Source organism: Neodiprion virginianus, chromosome 5 (genome assembly GCF_021901495.1).
Source record: "Neodiprion virginianus isolate iyNeoVirg1 chromosome 5, iyNeoVirg1.1, whole genome shotgun sequence".
In the NCBI taxonomy this organism is placed as follows: domain Eukaryota; kingdom Metazoa; phylum Arthropoda; class Insecta; order Hymenoptera; family Diprionidae; genus Neodiprion; species Neodiprion virginianus.
Window position 1 is genome coordinate 3854165 of NC_060881.1, and position 15192 is coordinate 3869356.

General features: G+C 41.5%; 2 protein-coding genes across 2 annotated transcripts; one reads left to right on the top strand and one right to left on the bottom strand.

Moving 5' to 3' along the window:
• Positions 1 to 2: 2 nt before the first annotated feature.
• On the bottom strand, positions 3 to 935 carry LOC124304753 (very-long-chain 3-oxoacyl-CoA reductase-like). Its single transcript, XM_046763368.1, has one exon. It carries the CDS (start codon positions 933 to 935, stop codon positions 3 to 5), a length of 933 nt encoding a protein of 310 aa, XP_046619324.1.
• A 633-nt stretch (positions 936 to 1568) lies between these two features.
• On the top strand, positions 1569 to 2913 carry LOC124305209 (phosphatidylinositol-glycan biosynthesis class X protein). Its single transcript, XM_046764363.1, has 4 exons — positions 1569 to 1710; positions 1945 to 2077; positions 2149 to 2445; positions 2592 to 2913. The coding sequence occupies exons 1-4, from the start codon at positions 1595 to 1597 to the stop codon at positions 2754 to 2756; spliced, it is 711 nt and encodes a 236-aa protein (XP_046620319.1). The 5' UTR covers positions 1569 to 1594; the 3' UTR covers positions 2757 to 2913.
• Positions 2914 to 15192: the final 12279 nt, after the last annotated feature.

A 15192-nucleotide genomic window follows, 5' to 3' on the forward strand; every position in this document is an offset into this window, starting at 1 on the left:
TATTATTCAATGTATCTTCGCAGAGCGTTACTACGATTACCTTCCATTGCGGAAGTGGTAAATTTGATAACAAGTGGAGCAGATAATTTGTAAGCTATTCTAACGAGGTTGACCACGACTGTGTGCGGGAAGAAGCCAGTCGTGTTGTCATCCTTGCCAATAGTGTTGATTGCACTCGCGACATAGTTGTCAGGCGTTGGTATGATCCATCCATTGGACGGTGATTTAGATGTTGTATTAGTTAGGCTTCCGGGTAGCAGACATTGAATGATAATGCCATGTTTCGCGTATTCGGCACTCAGGTCTTTACTGAATTTCAAAATGTAGGCTTTTGACGCTGCAAAAACAGTTAGCATTGGGCTCGGCATAACCGCTACTGATGCAGCAACATTTACTATGACGCCTCTTCCTCGCAGTACCATTTGCGGCAGGAAAATACGACACATGTTTGTAACGACGACTACATTGCACTGGATTATATTCATGTAGATTTTTTCCTTGTGTGGTAAGTCAAGGAAGTACTCAGGGTGTGGGTAGCCCTTACCAAGATTATTGATCAGGATACCCACTTCCATGCCAAACGTTTCTTTTTCTATCAACTCGTAGGCTTGAAGACCTTGAGACAAATCCAGCTCAATTACCTTGGTCCTAACGTTGTAAATGGATTCAATGTCACTCGCAATGACTCTTAGCATATCAATCCCTGTTGCGTTTACAAGGACCACGTTTATACCCATTTTGGCAAGCGCTTCGGCGTACGCCTTGCCCAGACCGTGAGAGCATCCAGTTATTACACCCCATCTACCCATCGAGTATAAGTCAATCGGCATACCAGGAGACAGAAAGGTTTTGTACAACATGTGAATAATCTTGCGCACAAATCGGCATCCCCAAAATATGATTGTAAAGTAGCCTATTTTCTCGATCAGGGACATTGCTGTGACCATTCAAGTTAGCAGTGGCGCGATGTGAAAGCGTTGATCATAAGCAGCGATGCCTGATGTATTTAGCGACGAAGTTTTAGTCATTTTTAGACATCACTCCAAGCATTTCGGATATACATTTCAGACATCATCAGCGAAATGTTAATCTTGAGGTTTAAGGAGTTTCGTCGACTTTTCAAGGAGAGACAGAGCAATACGGAAAAACAATTGTCGGTGGTACGATGACAAACATACTCTTATCAACAATGCAAATACACACGGTATGTATATTTCGTGCACCTACTGACAGTTGCTGACAAATAACGAGAATCCAACATTCATTTCTAGAAAATAACAACATTATACCTCGATTTTCGACCGTCAAGGTGTGATAATCATAGGTGAGATGAACTAACCTGTCTTTTCGTGATATTCTAACTTGATTCAAATTTACGCCTGAATGTGCCGAACACGGCAACCAGAAATACTTATTGATAATGCTCCAATTGCTTCACCCTGCCCATAGTCAACTTTACCGTACATTACAAGTATGTCTCTGCAAGTATCACTAATTTTCAATATGGCCGCCCCCATGGCCCCACAAATTTAGAACGTGTGGAACTTGAAAGCAAAGTTTGCTTGCTAAAGTGCTTGCTCGAAAAATCTAGAACATGCATCATGATTTCAAAAGTTTCTTATTCGCTGCCCTTATACTTCAGAACTTCGCAATCAGTACATCGATCAATGCTACGTTGGATTTTGACATAATTGGTGAAGGATTCCACAGGTGAAGAGGTTACCTTTTTAACACACCCCGAATATGTATAATCATATTACATACGATACATCTGGCTACTGATCTTAGTCAACTATTCGCCGCATTCAACATTGCGGTTCCACATGCATCGAATATATCTTTTTCAAACTATGAGTACGAAACTTGCTTACAATCTGCACCCCATATTTTCGATCGCGAGTCAGTCACTTGGTGATGGGTAAAATAGAATTTATACTTCACCAGAACCTTTGAGTACAAAGTGAGCGTTGATGGCTTAGAGAACCAGCAAGATTGCGCAGTAGCGCTTCACATTTTACTGCCATCAGCAATTTATGTGAACGTCGACGAGGTAGCGGATTTGCAGAGAGTCGGAAAGGTAGTGTATGCTTGACATCATGTATTTTCACGTAGTACGATTTATTATTTACATTTCGCGCCTCTTTTCAGACCCTCACGTGCTCAGTTGGTGAAAGAAATGTAGAATTGTTTGCCGAAATGGCCGAGCCTCAAAACGTGACAATATGCAATTTACCGAAAACATGGGAGACTGTCTTATCCCTGCCGATTCACCAACGCTACCAATTCTCTCAAGAGTATGGAGGTTACATAGCAATCGATATTCCACACCCCAAGCTGCTCCTTGGCTGCAAAGAGAGGTTGAAACATTATCGTGTTTCTAAGATTGATCTCTGCTCACCCTGTGTTGATTTGGCTCTAAAATGGAGAGAAATTCCTTTTAAAATGGTAATCTTTTTGAACAGATAATTATGATGAGTGTGAAGTTGATAACTTCGGTGCCACCTATTTTATTTCAAGGCATTTTGAGTGTCCAGTTAATGAACTTGGCACTAAATTATTACTGAGTCTACCAATGATCCTTTTTTTTGTAGGAACATACGAAGACGGTTTGGCTGATCCCTGTGGGAAACACGTCTTACTTGAACTATGTGTCTTATGTGACTTTGTTGGTGACTAGTCTTGGAGCAGCTGCAGTTCTGCAAACAATGCTCAGACTCGGGAGTGTCAGCGGTAGCCCAAGAACAAAACAGAACTGATGGTATAGAGTGAAGCTGTGCAATTATTTGTACTGTGAATGGACGATGTGTACAGTGAATTCCACATTTTATCATGGTTTTTGTAGTACCATTGAAATTTTCTCATATTTCTTATTGGATGTCATTATATGGAATAAAGTTACAGTTGTGAATCAAAGAGATCCGTTATCATTTGCAATAGAGTCATAGATTGTAGATACATAATAATAGAATGAGATTCTATGTCACCATTACTTGACATGTAAAAATTCCATGTAAACGTTGTCGTTTGTACTTGATTGCTTCAGGTAATTATAGTCTATACCAAATTTTTGTAGAACCAAGTTATTTCTCGGTATCTGTTCGGCTGTTCAATCTTGATTCAGCTAGCTTCCTCGTGAAATCCATTCTTGCTGCACTGTTCCGACGTAATTTCGCGCGAAAAATCGATCCGGCGCAGTCCCAATACGCTGCAATCAACGCATAAAAAGTTACAGCTAAAAAACAAGAACCTGAGTTTTCCACATTTTTCAGCAGGTGCTTTTTCCTTTGTAATTTCGCTCCTGTTGGTCCCGAGCTCTTTTCGCTGCGTTTTCCGCGTTCCTGGGATTCCAATTGGTCGGAAAAGGGTCATACAAATCACTTCTGAGACGGAAGATTTTTTGGTCAAAAAAAAAGGAAGGTCGATTGGGCGCAGTCCCAATACGCTGCGATCAACGCATCAAAAGTTACAGCCGAAAAACGAAAACCTGTGTTTTCGACATTTTTCAGCAGGTGCTTTTTCGCTCGCCATTTTTCTCCTGTTGGTCCTACGCTCTTCTCGCTGCATTTTCTGAGTTCCTGGGTGTCCAAATGATCAGAAAACGGTCGTTTGAATCAAATCTAAGACCAAAAATTTTTCGGCCAAAAAAAAAGCAAGGCTAATCCCTTTGCATTTTTGGCAAAAATTTTCGCGATTTTAAAAAGTGCTGGAGTAAATTCTTTCATGCACTATTCCGACGTAATTTTGCGACAGAAATCGATTGGGCGCAGTCCCAATACGCTGCGATCAACGCATCAAAAGTTACAGCCGAAAAACGAAAACCTGTGTTTTCGACATTTTTCAGCAGGTGCTTTTTCGCTCGCCATTTTTCTCCTGTTGGTCCTACGCTCTTTTCGCTGCGTTTTCTGAGTTCCTGGGTGTCCAAATGATCAGAAGACGGTCGTTTGAATCAAATCTAAGACCAAAAATTTTTCGGCCAAAAAAAAAGCAAGGCTAACCCCTTTGTATTTTTGGCAAAAATTTTCGCGATTTTAAAAAGTGCTGGAGTAAATTCTTTCATGCACTATTCCGACGTAATTTTGCGAGGGAAATCGATTGGGCGCAGTCCCAATACGCTGCGATCAACGCATCAAAAGTTACAGCCGAAAAACGAAAACCTGTGTTTTCGACATTTTTCAGCAGGTGCTTTTTCGCTCGCCATTTTTCTCCTGTTGGTCCTACGCTCTTTTCGCTGCTTTTTCTGAGTTCCTGGGTGTCCAAATGATCAGAAAACGGTCGTTTGAATCAAATCTGAGACCAAAAATTTTTCGGCCGAAAAAAAAGCAAGGCTAACCCCTTTGCATTTTTGGCGAAAATTTTCGCGATTTTAAAAAGTGCTGGAATAAATTCTTTCATGCACTATTCCGACGTAATTTTGCGAGAGAAATCGATTGGGCGCAGTCCCAATACGCTGCGATCAACGCATCAAAAGTTACAGCCGAAAAACGAAAACCTGTGTTTTCGACATTTTTCAGCAGGTGCTTTTTCGCTCGCCATTTTTCTCCTGTTGGTCCTACGCTCTTTTCGCTGCGTTTTCTGAGTTCCTGGGTGTCCAAATGATCAGAAAACGGTCGTTTGAATCAAATCTGAGACCAAAAATTTTTCGGCCAAAAAAAAAGCAAGGCTAACCCCTTTGCATTTTTGGCGAAAATTTTCGCGATTTTAAAAAGTGCTGGGATGAATTCTTTCATGCACTATTCCGACGTATTTTTGCGACAGAAATCGATTGGGCGCAGTCCCAATACGCTGCGATCAACGCATCAAAAGTTACAGCCGAAAAACGAAAACCTGTGTTTTCGACATTTTTCAGCAGGTGCTTTTTCGCTCGCCATTTTTCTCCTGTTGGTCCTACGCTCTTCTCGCTGCATTTTCTGAGTTCCTGGGTGTCCAAATGATCAGAAAACGGTCGTTTGAATCAAATCTAAGACCAAAAATTTTTCGGCCAAAAAAAAAGCTAGGCTGACCCCTTTGCATTTTTGGCGAAAATTTTCGCGATTTTAAAAAGTGCTGGAATAAATTCTTTCATGCCCTATTCCGACGTAATTTTGCGAGAGAAATCGATTGGGCGCAGTCCCAATACGCTGCGATCAACGCATCAAAAGTTACAGCCGAAAAACGAAAACCTGTGTTTTCGACATTTTTCAGCAGGTGCTTTTTCGCTCGCCATTTTTCTCCTGTTGGTCCTACGCTCTTTTCGCTGCGTTTTCTGAGTTCCTGGGTGTCCAAATGATCAGAAGACGGTCGTTTGAATCAAATCTAAGACCAAAAATTTTTCGGCCAAAAAAAAAGCAAGGCTAACCCCTTTGTATTTTTGGCAAAAATTTTCGCGATTTTAAAAAGTGCTGGAGTAAATTCTTTCATGCACTATTCCGACGTAATTTTGCGAGGGAAATCGATTGGGCGCAGTCCCAATACGCTGCGATCAACGCATCAAAAGTTACAGCCGAAAAACGAAAACCTGTGTTTTCGACATTTTTCAGCAGGTGCTTTTTCGCTCGCCATTTTTCTCCTGTTGGTCCTACGCTCTTTTCGCTGCGTTTTCTGAGTTCCTGGGTGTCCAAATGATCAGAAAACGGTCGTTTGAATCAAATCTGAGACCAAAAATTTTTCGGCCAAAAAAAAAGCAAGGCTAACCCCTTTGCATTTTTGGCGAAAATTTTCGCGATTTTAAAAAGTGCTGGGATGAATTCTTTCATGCACTATTCCGACGTATTTTTGCGACAGAAATCGATTGGGCGCAGTCCCAATACGCTGCGATCAACGCATCAAAAGTTACAGCCGAAAAACGAAAACCTGTGTTTTCGACATTTTTCAGCAGGTGCTTTTTCGCTCGCCATTTTTCTCCTGTTGGTCCTACGCTCTTCTCGCTGCATTTTCTGAGTTCCTGGGTGTCCAAATGATCAGAAAACGGTCGTTTGAATCAAATCTAAGACCAAAAATTTTTCGGCCAAAAAAAAAGCTAGGCTAACCCCTTTGCATTTTTGGCGAAAATTTTCGCGATTTTAAAAAGTGCTGGAATAAATTCTTTCATGCCCTATTCCGACGTAATTTTGCGAGAGAAATCGATTGGGCGCAGTCCCAATACGCTGCGATCAACGCATCAAAAGTTACAGCCGAAAAACGAAAACCTGTGTTTTCGACATTTTTCAGCAGGTGCTTTTTCGCTCGCCATTTTTCTCCTGTTGGTCCTACGCTCTTTTCGCTGCGTTTTCTGAGTTCCTGGGTGTCCAAATGATCAGAAGACGGTCGTTTGAATCAAATCTAAGACCAAAAATTTTTCGGCCAAAAAAAAAGCAAGGCTAACCCCTTTGTATTTTTGGCAAAAATTTTCGCGATTTTAAAAAGTGCTGGAGTAAATTCTTTCATGCACTATTCCGACGTAATTTTGCGAGGGAAATCGATTGGGCGCAGTCCCAATACGCTGCGATCAACGCATCAAAAGTTACAGCCGAAAAACGAAAACCTGTGTTTTCGACATTTTTCAGCAGGTGCTTTTTCGCTCGCCATTTTTCTCCTGTTGGTCCTACGCTCTTTTCGCTGCTTTTTCTGAGTTCCTGGGTGTCCAAATGATCAGAAAACGGTCGTTTGAATCAAATCTGAGACCAAAAATTTTTCGGCCGAAAAAAAAGCAAGGCTAACCCCTTTGCATTTTTGGCGAAAATTTTCGCGATTTTAAAAAGTGCTGGAATAAATTCTTTCATGCACTATTCCGACGTAATTTTGCGAGAGAAATCGATTGGGCGCAGTCCCAATACGCTGCGATCAACGCATCAAAAGTTACAGCCGAAAAACGAAAACCTGTGTTTTCGACATTTTTCAGCAGGTGCTTTTTCGCTCGCCATTTTTCTCCTGTTGGTCCTACGCTCTTTTCGCTGCGTTTTCTGAGTTCCTGGGTGTCCAAATGATCAGAAAACGGTCGTTTGAATCAAATCTGAGACCAAAAATTTTTCGGCCAAAAAAAAAGCAAGGCTAACCCCTTTGCATTTTTGGCGAAAATTTTCGCGATTTTAAAAAGTGCTGGGATGAATTCTTTCATGCACTATTCCGACGTATTTTTGCGACAGAAATCGATTGGGCGCAGTCCCAATACGCTGCGATCAACGCATCAAAAGTTACAGCCGAAAAACGAAAACCTGTGTTTTCGACATTTTTCAGCAGGTGCTTTTTCGCTCGCCATTTTTCTCCTGTTGGTCCTACGCTCTTCTCGCTGCATTTTCTGAGTTCCTGGGTGTCCAAATGATCAGAAAACGGTCGTTTGAATCAAATCTAAGACCAAAAATTTTTCGGCCAAAAAAAAAGCTAGGCTAACCCCTTTGCATTTTTGGCGAAAATTTTCGCGATTTTAAAAAGTGCTGGAATAAATTCTTTCATGCCCTATTCCGACGTAATTTTGCGAGAGAAATCGATTGGGCGCAGTCCCAATACGCTGCGATCAACGCATCAAAAGTTACAGCCGAAAAACGAAAACCTGTGTTTTCGGCATTTTTCAGCAGGTGCTTTTTCGCTCGCCATTTTTCTCCTGTTGGTCCTACGCTCTTTTCGCTGCATTTTCTGAGTTCCTGGGTGTCCAAATGATCAGAAAACGGTCGTTTGAATCAAATCTAAGACCAAAAATTTTTCGGCCAAAAAAAAAGCAAGGCTAACCCCTTTGCATTTTTGGCAAAAATTTTCGCGATTTTAAAAAGTGCTGGAATAAATTCTTTCATGCCCTATTCCGACGTAATTTTGCGAGAGAAATCGATTGGGCGCAGTCCCAATACGCTGCGATCAACGCATCAAAAGTTACAGCCGAAAAACGAAAACCTGTGTTTTCGGCATTTTTCAGCAGGTGCTTTTTCGCTCGCCATTTTTCTCCTGTTGGTCCTACGCTCTTTTCGCTGCGTTTTCTGAGTTCCTGGGTGTCCAAATGATCAGAAAACGGTCGTTTGAATCAAATCTGAGACCAAAAATTTTTTGGCCAAAAAAAAAGCAAGGCTAACCCCTTCGCATTTTTGGCAAAAATTTTCGCGATTTTAAAAAGTGCTGGAATAAATTCTTTCATGCACTATTCCGACGTAATTTTGCGAGAGAAATCGATTGGGCGCAGTCCCAATACGCTGCGATCAACGCATCAAAAGTTACAGCCGAAAAACGAAAACCTGTGTTTTCGACATTTTTCAGCAGGTGCTTTTTCGTGCGCCATTTTTCTCCTGTTGGTCCTACGCTCTTTTCGCTGCGTTTTCTGAGTTCCTGGGTGTCCAAATGATCAGAAAACGGTCGTTTGAATCAAATCTAAGACCAAAAATTTTTCGGCCAAAAAAAAAGCTAGGCTAACCCCTTTGCATTTTTGGCAAAAATTTTCGCGATTTTAAAAAGTGCTGGAATAAATTCTTTCATGCCCTATTCCGACGTAATTTTGCGAGAGAAATCGATTGGGCGCAGTCCCAATACGCTGCGATCAACGCATCAAAAGTTACAGCCGAAAAACGAAAACCTGTGTTTTCGACATTTTTCAGCAGGTGCTTTTTCGCTCGCCATTTTTCTCCTGTTGGTCCTACGCTCTTTTCGCTGCGTTTTCTGAGTTCCTGGGTGTCCAAATGATCAGAAAACGGTCGTTTGAATCAAATCTAAGACCAAAAATTTTTCGGCCAAAAAAAAAGCTAGGCTAACCCCTTTGCATTTTTGGCAAAAATTTTCGCGATTTCAAAAAGTGCTGGAATAGATTCTTTCATGCCCTATTCCGACGTAATTTTGCGAGAGAAATCGATTGGGCGCAGTCCCAATACGCTGCGATCAACGCATCAAAAGTTACAGCCGAAAAACGAAAACTTGTGTTTTCGACATTTTTCAGCAGGTGCTTTTTCGCTCGCCATTTTTCTCCTGTTGGTCCTACGCTCTTTTCGCTGCGTTTTCTGAGTTCCTGGGTGTCCAAATGATCAGAAAACGGTCGTTTGAATCAAATCTAAGACCAAAAATTTTTCGGCCAAAAAAAAAGCTAGGCTAACCCCTTTGTATTTTTGGCAAAAATTTTCGCGATTTTAAAAAGTGCTGGAATAAATTCTCTCATGCCCTATTCCGACGTAATTTTGCGAGAGAAATCGATTGGGCGCAGTCCCAATACGCTGCGATCAACGCATCAAAAGTTACAGCCGAAAAACGAAAACCTGTGTTTTCGACATTTTTCAGCAGGTGCTTTTTCGCTCGCCATTTTTCTCCTGTTGGTCCTACGCTCTTCTCGCTGCATTTTCTGAGTTCCTGGGTGTCCAAATGATCAGAAAACGGTCGTTTGAATCAAATCTAAGACCAAAAATTTTTCGGCCAAAAAAAAAGCTAGGCTAACCCCTTTGCATTTTTGGCGAAAATTTTCGCGATTTTAAAAAGTGCTGGAATAAATTCTTTCATGCCCTATTCCGACGTAATTTTGCGAGAGAAATCGATTGGGCGCAGTCCCAATACGCTGCGATCAACGCATCAAAAGTTACAGCCGAAAAACGAAAACCTGTGTTTTCGGCATTTTTCAGCAGGTGCTTTTTCGCTCGCCATTTTTCTCCTGTTGGTCCTACGCTCTTTTCGCTGCATTTTCTGAGTTCCTGGGTGTCCAAATGATCAGAAAACGGTCGTTTGAATCAAATCTAAGACCAAAAATTTTTCGGCCAAAAAAAAAGCAAGGCTAACCCCTTTGCATTTTTGGCAAAAATTTTCGCGATTTTAAAAAGTGCTGGAATAAATTCTTTCATGCCCTATTCCGACGTAATTTTGCGAGAGAAATCGATTGGGCGCAGTCCCAATACGCTGCGATCAACGCATCAAAAGTTACAGCCGAAAAACGAAAACCTGTGTTTTCGGCATTTTTCAGCAGGTGCTTTTTCGCTCGCCATTTTTCTCCTGTTGGTCCTACGCTCTTTTCAATGCGTTTTCTGAGTTCCTGGGTGTCCAAATGATCAGAAAACGGTCGTTTGAATCAAATCTGAGACCAAAAATTTTTTGGCCAAAAAAAAAGCAAGGCTAACCCCTTCGCATTTTTGGCAAAAATTTTCGCGATTTTAAAAAGTGCTGGAATAAATTCTTTCATGCACTATTCCGACGTAATTTTGCGAGAGAAATCGATTGGGCGCAGTCCCAATACGCTGCGATCAACGCATCAAAAGTTACAGCCGAAAAACGAAAACCTGTGTTTTCGACATTTTTCAGCAGGTGCTTTTTCGTGCGCCATTTTTCTCCTGTTGGTCCTACGCTCTTTTCGCTGCGTTTTCTGAGTTCCTGGGTGTCCAAATGATCAGAAAACGGTCGTTTGAATCAAATCTAAGACCAAAAATTTTTCGGCCAAAAAAAAAGCTAGGCTAACCCCTTTGCATTTTTGGCAAAAATTTTCGCGATTTTAAAAAGTGCTGGAATAAATTCTTTCATGCCCTATTCCGACGTAATTTTGCGACAGAAATCGATTGGGCGCAGTCCCAATACGCTGCGATCAACGCATCAAAAGTTACAGCCGAAAAACGAAAACCTGTGTTTTCGACATTTTTCAGCAGGTGCTTTTTCGCTCGCCATTTTTCTCCTGTTGGTCCTACGCTCTTTTCGCTGCGTTTTCTGAGTTCCTGGGTGTCCAAATGATCAGAAAACGGTCGTTTGAATCAAATCTAAGACCAAAAATTTTTCGGCCAAAAAAAAAGCTAGGCTAACCCCTTTGCATTTTTGGCAAAAATTTTCGCGATTTTAAAAAGTGCTGGAATGAATTCTTTCATGCCCTATTCCGACGTAATTTTGCGAGAGAAATCGATTGGGCGCAGTCCCAATACGCTGCGATCAACGCATCAAAAGTTACAGCCGAAAAACGAAAACCTGTGTTTTCGACATTTTTCAGCAGGTGCTTTTTCGCTCGCCATTTTTCTCCTGTTGGTCCTACGCTCTTTTCGCTGCTTTTTCTGAGTTCCTGGGTGTCCAAATGATCAGAAAACGGTCGTTTGAATCAAATCTGAGACCAAAAATTTTTCGGCCAAAAAAAAAGCAAGGCTAACCCCTTTGCATTTTTGGCGAAAATTTTCGCGATTTTAAAAAGTGCTGGAATAAATTCTTTCATGCACTATTCCGACGTAATTTTGCGAGAGAAATCGATTGGGCGCAGTCCCAATACGCTGCGATCAACGCATCAAAAGTTACAGCCGAAAAACGAAAACCTGTGTTTTCGACATTTTTCAGCAGGTGCTTTTTCGCTCGCCATTTTTCTCCTGTTGGTCCTACGCTCTTTTCGCTGCTTTTTCTGAGTTCCTGGGTGTCCAAATGATCAGAAAACGGTCGTTTGAATCAAATCTGAGACCAAAAATTTTTCGGCCAAAAAAAAAGCAAGGCTAACCCCTTTGCATTTTTGGCGAAAATTTTCGCGATTTTGAAAAGTGCTGGAATAAATTCTTTCATGCACTATTCCGACGTAATTTTGCGAGAGAAATCGATTGGGCGCAGTCCCAATACGCTGCGATCAACGCATCAAAAGTTACAGCCGAAAAACGAAAACCTGTGTTTTCGACATTTTTCAGCAGGTGCTTTTTCGCTCGCCATTTTTCTCCTGTTGGTCCTACGCTCTTTTCGCTGCTTTTTCTGAGTTCCTGGGTGTCCAAATGATCAGAAAACGGTCGTTTGAATCAAATCTGAGACCAAAAATTTTTCGGCCAAAAAAAAAGCAAGGCTAACCCCTTTGCATTTTTGGCGAAAATTTTCGCGATTTTAAAAAGTGCTGGAATAAATTCTTTCATGCACTATTCCGACGTAATTTTGCGAGAGAAATCGATTGGGCGCAGTCCCAATACGCTGCGATCAACGCATCAAAAGTTACAGCCGAAAAACGAAAACCTGTGTTTTCGACATTTTTCAGCAGGTGCTTTTTCGCTCGCCATTTTTCTCCTGTTGGTCCTACGCTCTTTTCGCTGCTTTTTCTGAGTTCCTGGGTGTCCAAATGATCAGAAAACGGTCGTTTGAATCAAATCTGAGACCAAAAATTTTTCGGCCAAAAAAAAAGCAAGGCTAACCCCTTTGCATTTTTGGCGAAAATTTTCGCGATTTTGAAAAGTGCTGGAATAAATTCTTTCATGCACTATTCCGACGTAATTTTGCGAGAGAAATCGATTGGGCGCAGTCCCAATACGCTGCGATCAACGCATCAAAAGTTACAGCCGAAAAACGAAAACCTGAGTTTTCGACATTTTTCAGCAGGTGCTTTTTCGCTCGCCATTTTTCTCCTGTTGGTCCTACGCTCTTTTCGCTGCATTTTCTGAGTTCCTGGGTGTCCAAATGATCAGAAAACGGTCGTTTGAATCAAATCTAAGACCAAAAATTTTTCGGCCAAAAAAAAAGCAAGGCTAACCCCTTTGCATTTTTGGCAAAAATTTTCGCGATTTCAAAAAGTGCTGGAATAAATTCTTTTATGCACTATTCCGACGTAATTTTGCGACAGAAATCGATTGGGCGCAGTCCCAATACGCTGCGATCAACGCATCAAAAGTTACAGCCGAAAAACGAAAACCTGTGTTTTCGACATTTTTCAGCAGGTGCTTTTTCGCTCGCCATTTTTCTCCTGTTGGTCCTACGCTCTTTTCGCTGCGTTTTCTGAGTTCCTGGGTGTCCAAATGATCAGAAAACGGTCGTTTGAATCAAATCTGAGACCAAAAATTTTTTGGCCAAAAAAAAAGCAAGGCTAACCCCTTCGCATTTTTGGCAAAAATTTTCGCGATTTTAAAAAGTGCTGGAATAAATTCTTTCATGCACTATTCCGACGTAATTTTGCGAGAGAAATCGATTGGGCGCAGTCCCAATACGCTGCGATCAACGCATCAAAAGTTACAGCCAAAAAACGAAAACCTGTGTTTTCGACATTTTTCAGCAGGTGCTTATTCGCTCGCCATTGTTCTCCTGTTGGTCCTACGCTCTTTTCGCTGCGATTTCTGAGTTCCTGGGTGTCCAAATGATCAGAAATCGGTCGTTTGAATCAAATCTGAGACCAAAAATTTTTTGGCCAAAAAAAAAGCAAGGCTAACCCCTTCGCATTTTTGGCAAAAATTTTCGCGATTTTAAAAAGTGCTGGAATAAATTCTTTCATGCACTATTCCGACGTAATTTTGCGAGAGAAATCGATTGGGCGCAGTCCCAATACGCTGCGATCAACGCATCAAAAGTTACAGCCAAAAAACGAAAACCTGTGTTTTCGACATTTTTCAGCAGGTGCTTATTCGCTCGCCATTGTTCTCCTGTTGGTCCTACGCTCTTTTCGCTGCGATTTCTGAGTTCCTGGGTGTCCAAATGATCAGAAATCGGTCGTTTGAATCAAATCTGAGACCAAAAATTTTTTGGCCAAAAAAAAGCAAGGCTAACCCCTTCGCATTTTTGGCAAAAATTTTCGCGATTTTAAAAAGTGCTGGAATAAATTCTTTCATGCACTATTCCGACGTAATTTTGCGAGAGAAATCGATTGGGCGCAGTCCCAATACGCTGCGATCAACGCATCAAAAGTTACAGCCGAAAAACGAAAACCTGTGTTTTCGACATTTTTCAGCAGGTGCTTTTTCGCTCGCCATTTTTCTCCTGTTGGTCCTACGCTCTTTTCGCTGCTTTTTCTGAGTTCCTGGGTGTCCAAATGATCAGAAAACGGTCGTTTGAATCAAATCTGAGACCAAAAATTTTTCGGCCAAAAAAAAAGCAAGGCTAACCCCTTTGCATTTTTGGCGAAAATTTTCGCGATTTTAAAAAGTGCTGGAATAAATTCTTTCATGCACTATTCCGACGTAATTTTGCGAGAGAAATCGATTGGGCGCAGTCCCAATACGCTGCGATCAACGCATCAAAAGTTACAGCCGAAAAACGAAAACCTGTGTTTTCGACATTTTTCAGCAGGTGCTTTTTCGCTCGCCATTTTTCTCCTGTTGGTCCTACGCTCTTTTCGCTGCTTTTTCTGAGTTCCTGGGTGTCCAAATGATCAGAAAACGGTCGTTTGAATCAAATCTGAGACCAAAAATTTTTCGGCCAAAAAAAAAGCAAGGCTAACCCCTTTGCATTTTTGGCGAAAATTTTCGCGATTTTAAAAAGTGCTGGAATAAATTCTTTCATGCACTATTCCGACGTAATTTTGCGACAGAAATCGATTGGGCGCAGTCCCAATACGCTGCGATCAACGCATCAAAAGTTACAGCCGAAAAACGAAAACCTGTGTTTTCGACATTTTTCAGCAGGTGCTTTTTCGCTCGCCATTTTTCTCCTGTTGGTCCTACGCTCTTTTCGCTGCGTTTTCTGAGTTCCTGGGTGTCCAAAAGATCAGAAATCGGTCGTTTGAATCAAATCTGAGACCAAAAATTTTTTGGCCAAAAAAAAGCAAGGCTAACCCCTTCGCATTTTTGGCAAAAATTTTCGCGATTTTAAAAAGTGCTGGAATAAATTCTTTCATGCACTATTCCGACGTAATTTTGCGAGAGAAATCGATTGGGCGCAGTCCCAATACGCTGCGATCAACGCATCAAAAGTTACAGCCGAAAAACGAAAACCTGTGTTTTCGACATTTTTCAGCAGGTGCTTTTTCGCTCGCCATTTTTCTCCTGTTGGTCCTACGCTCTTTTCGCTGCTTTTTCTGAGTTCCTGGGTGTCCAAATGATCAGAAAACGGTCGTTTGAATCAAATCTGAGACCAAAAATTTTTCGGCCAAAAAAAAAGCAAGGCTAACCCCTTTGCATTTTTGGCGAAAATTTTCGCGATTTTAAAAAGTGCTGGAATAAATTCTTTCATGCACTATTCCGACGTAATTTTGCGAGAGAAATCGATTGGGCGCAGTCCCAATACGCTGCGATCAACGCATCAAAAGTTACAGCCGAAAAACGAAAACCTGTGTTTTCGACATTTTTCAGCAGGTGCTTTTTCGCTCGCCATTTTTCTCCTGTTGGTCCTACGCTCTTTTCGCTGCTTTTTCTGAGTTCCTGGGTGTCCAAATGATCAGAAAACGGTCGTTTGAATCAAATCTGAGACCAAAAATTTTTCGGCCAAAAAAAAAGCAAGGCTAACCCCTTTGCATTTTTGGCGAAAATTTTCGCGATTTTAAAAAGTGCTGGGATGAATTCTTTCATGCACTATTCCGACGTATTTTTGCGACAGAAATCGATTGGGCGCAGTCCCAATACGCTGCGATCAACGCATCAAAAGTTACAG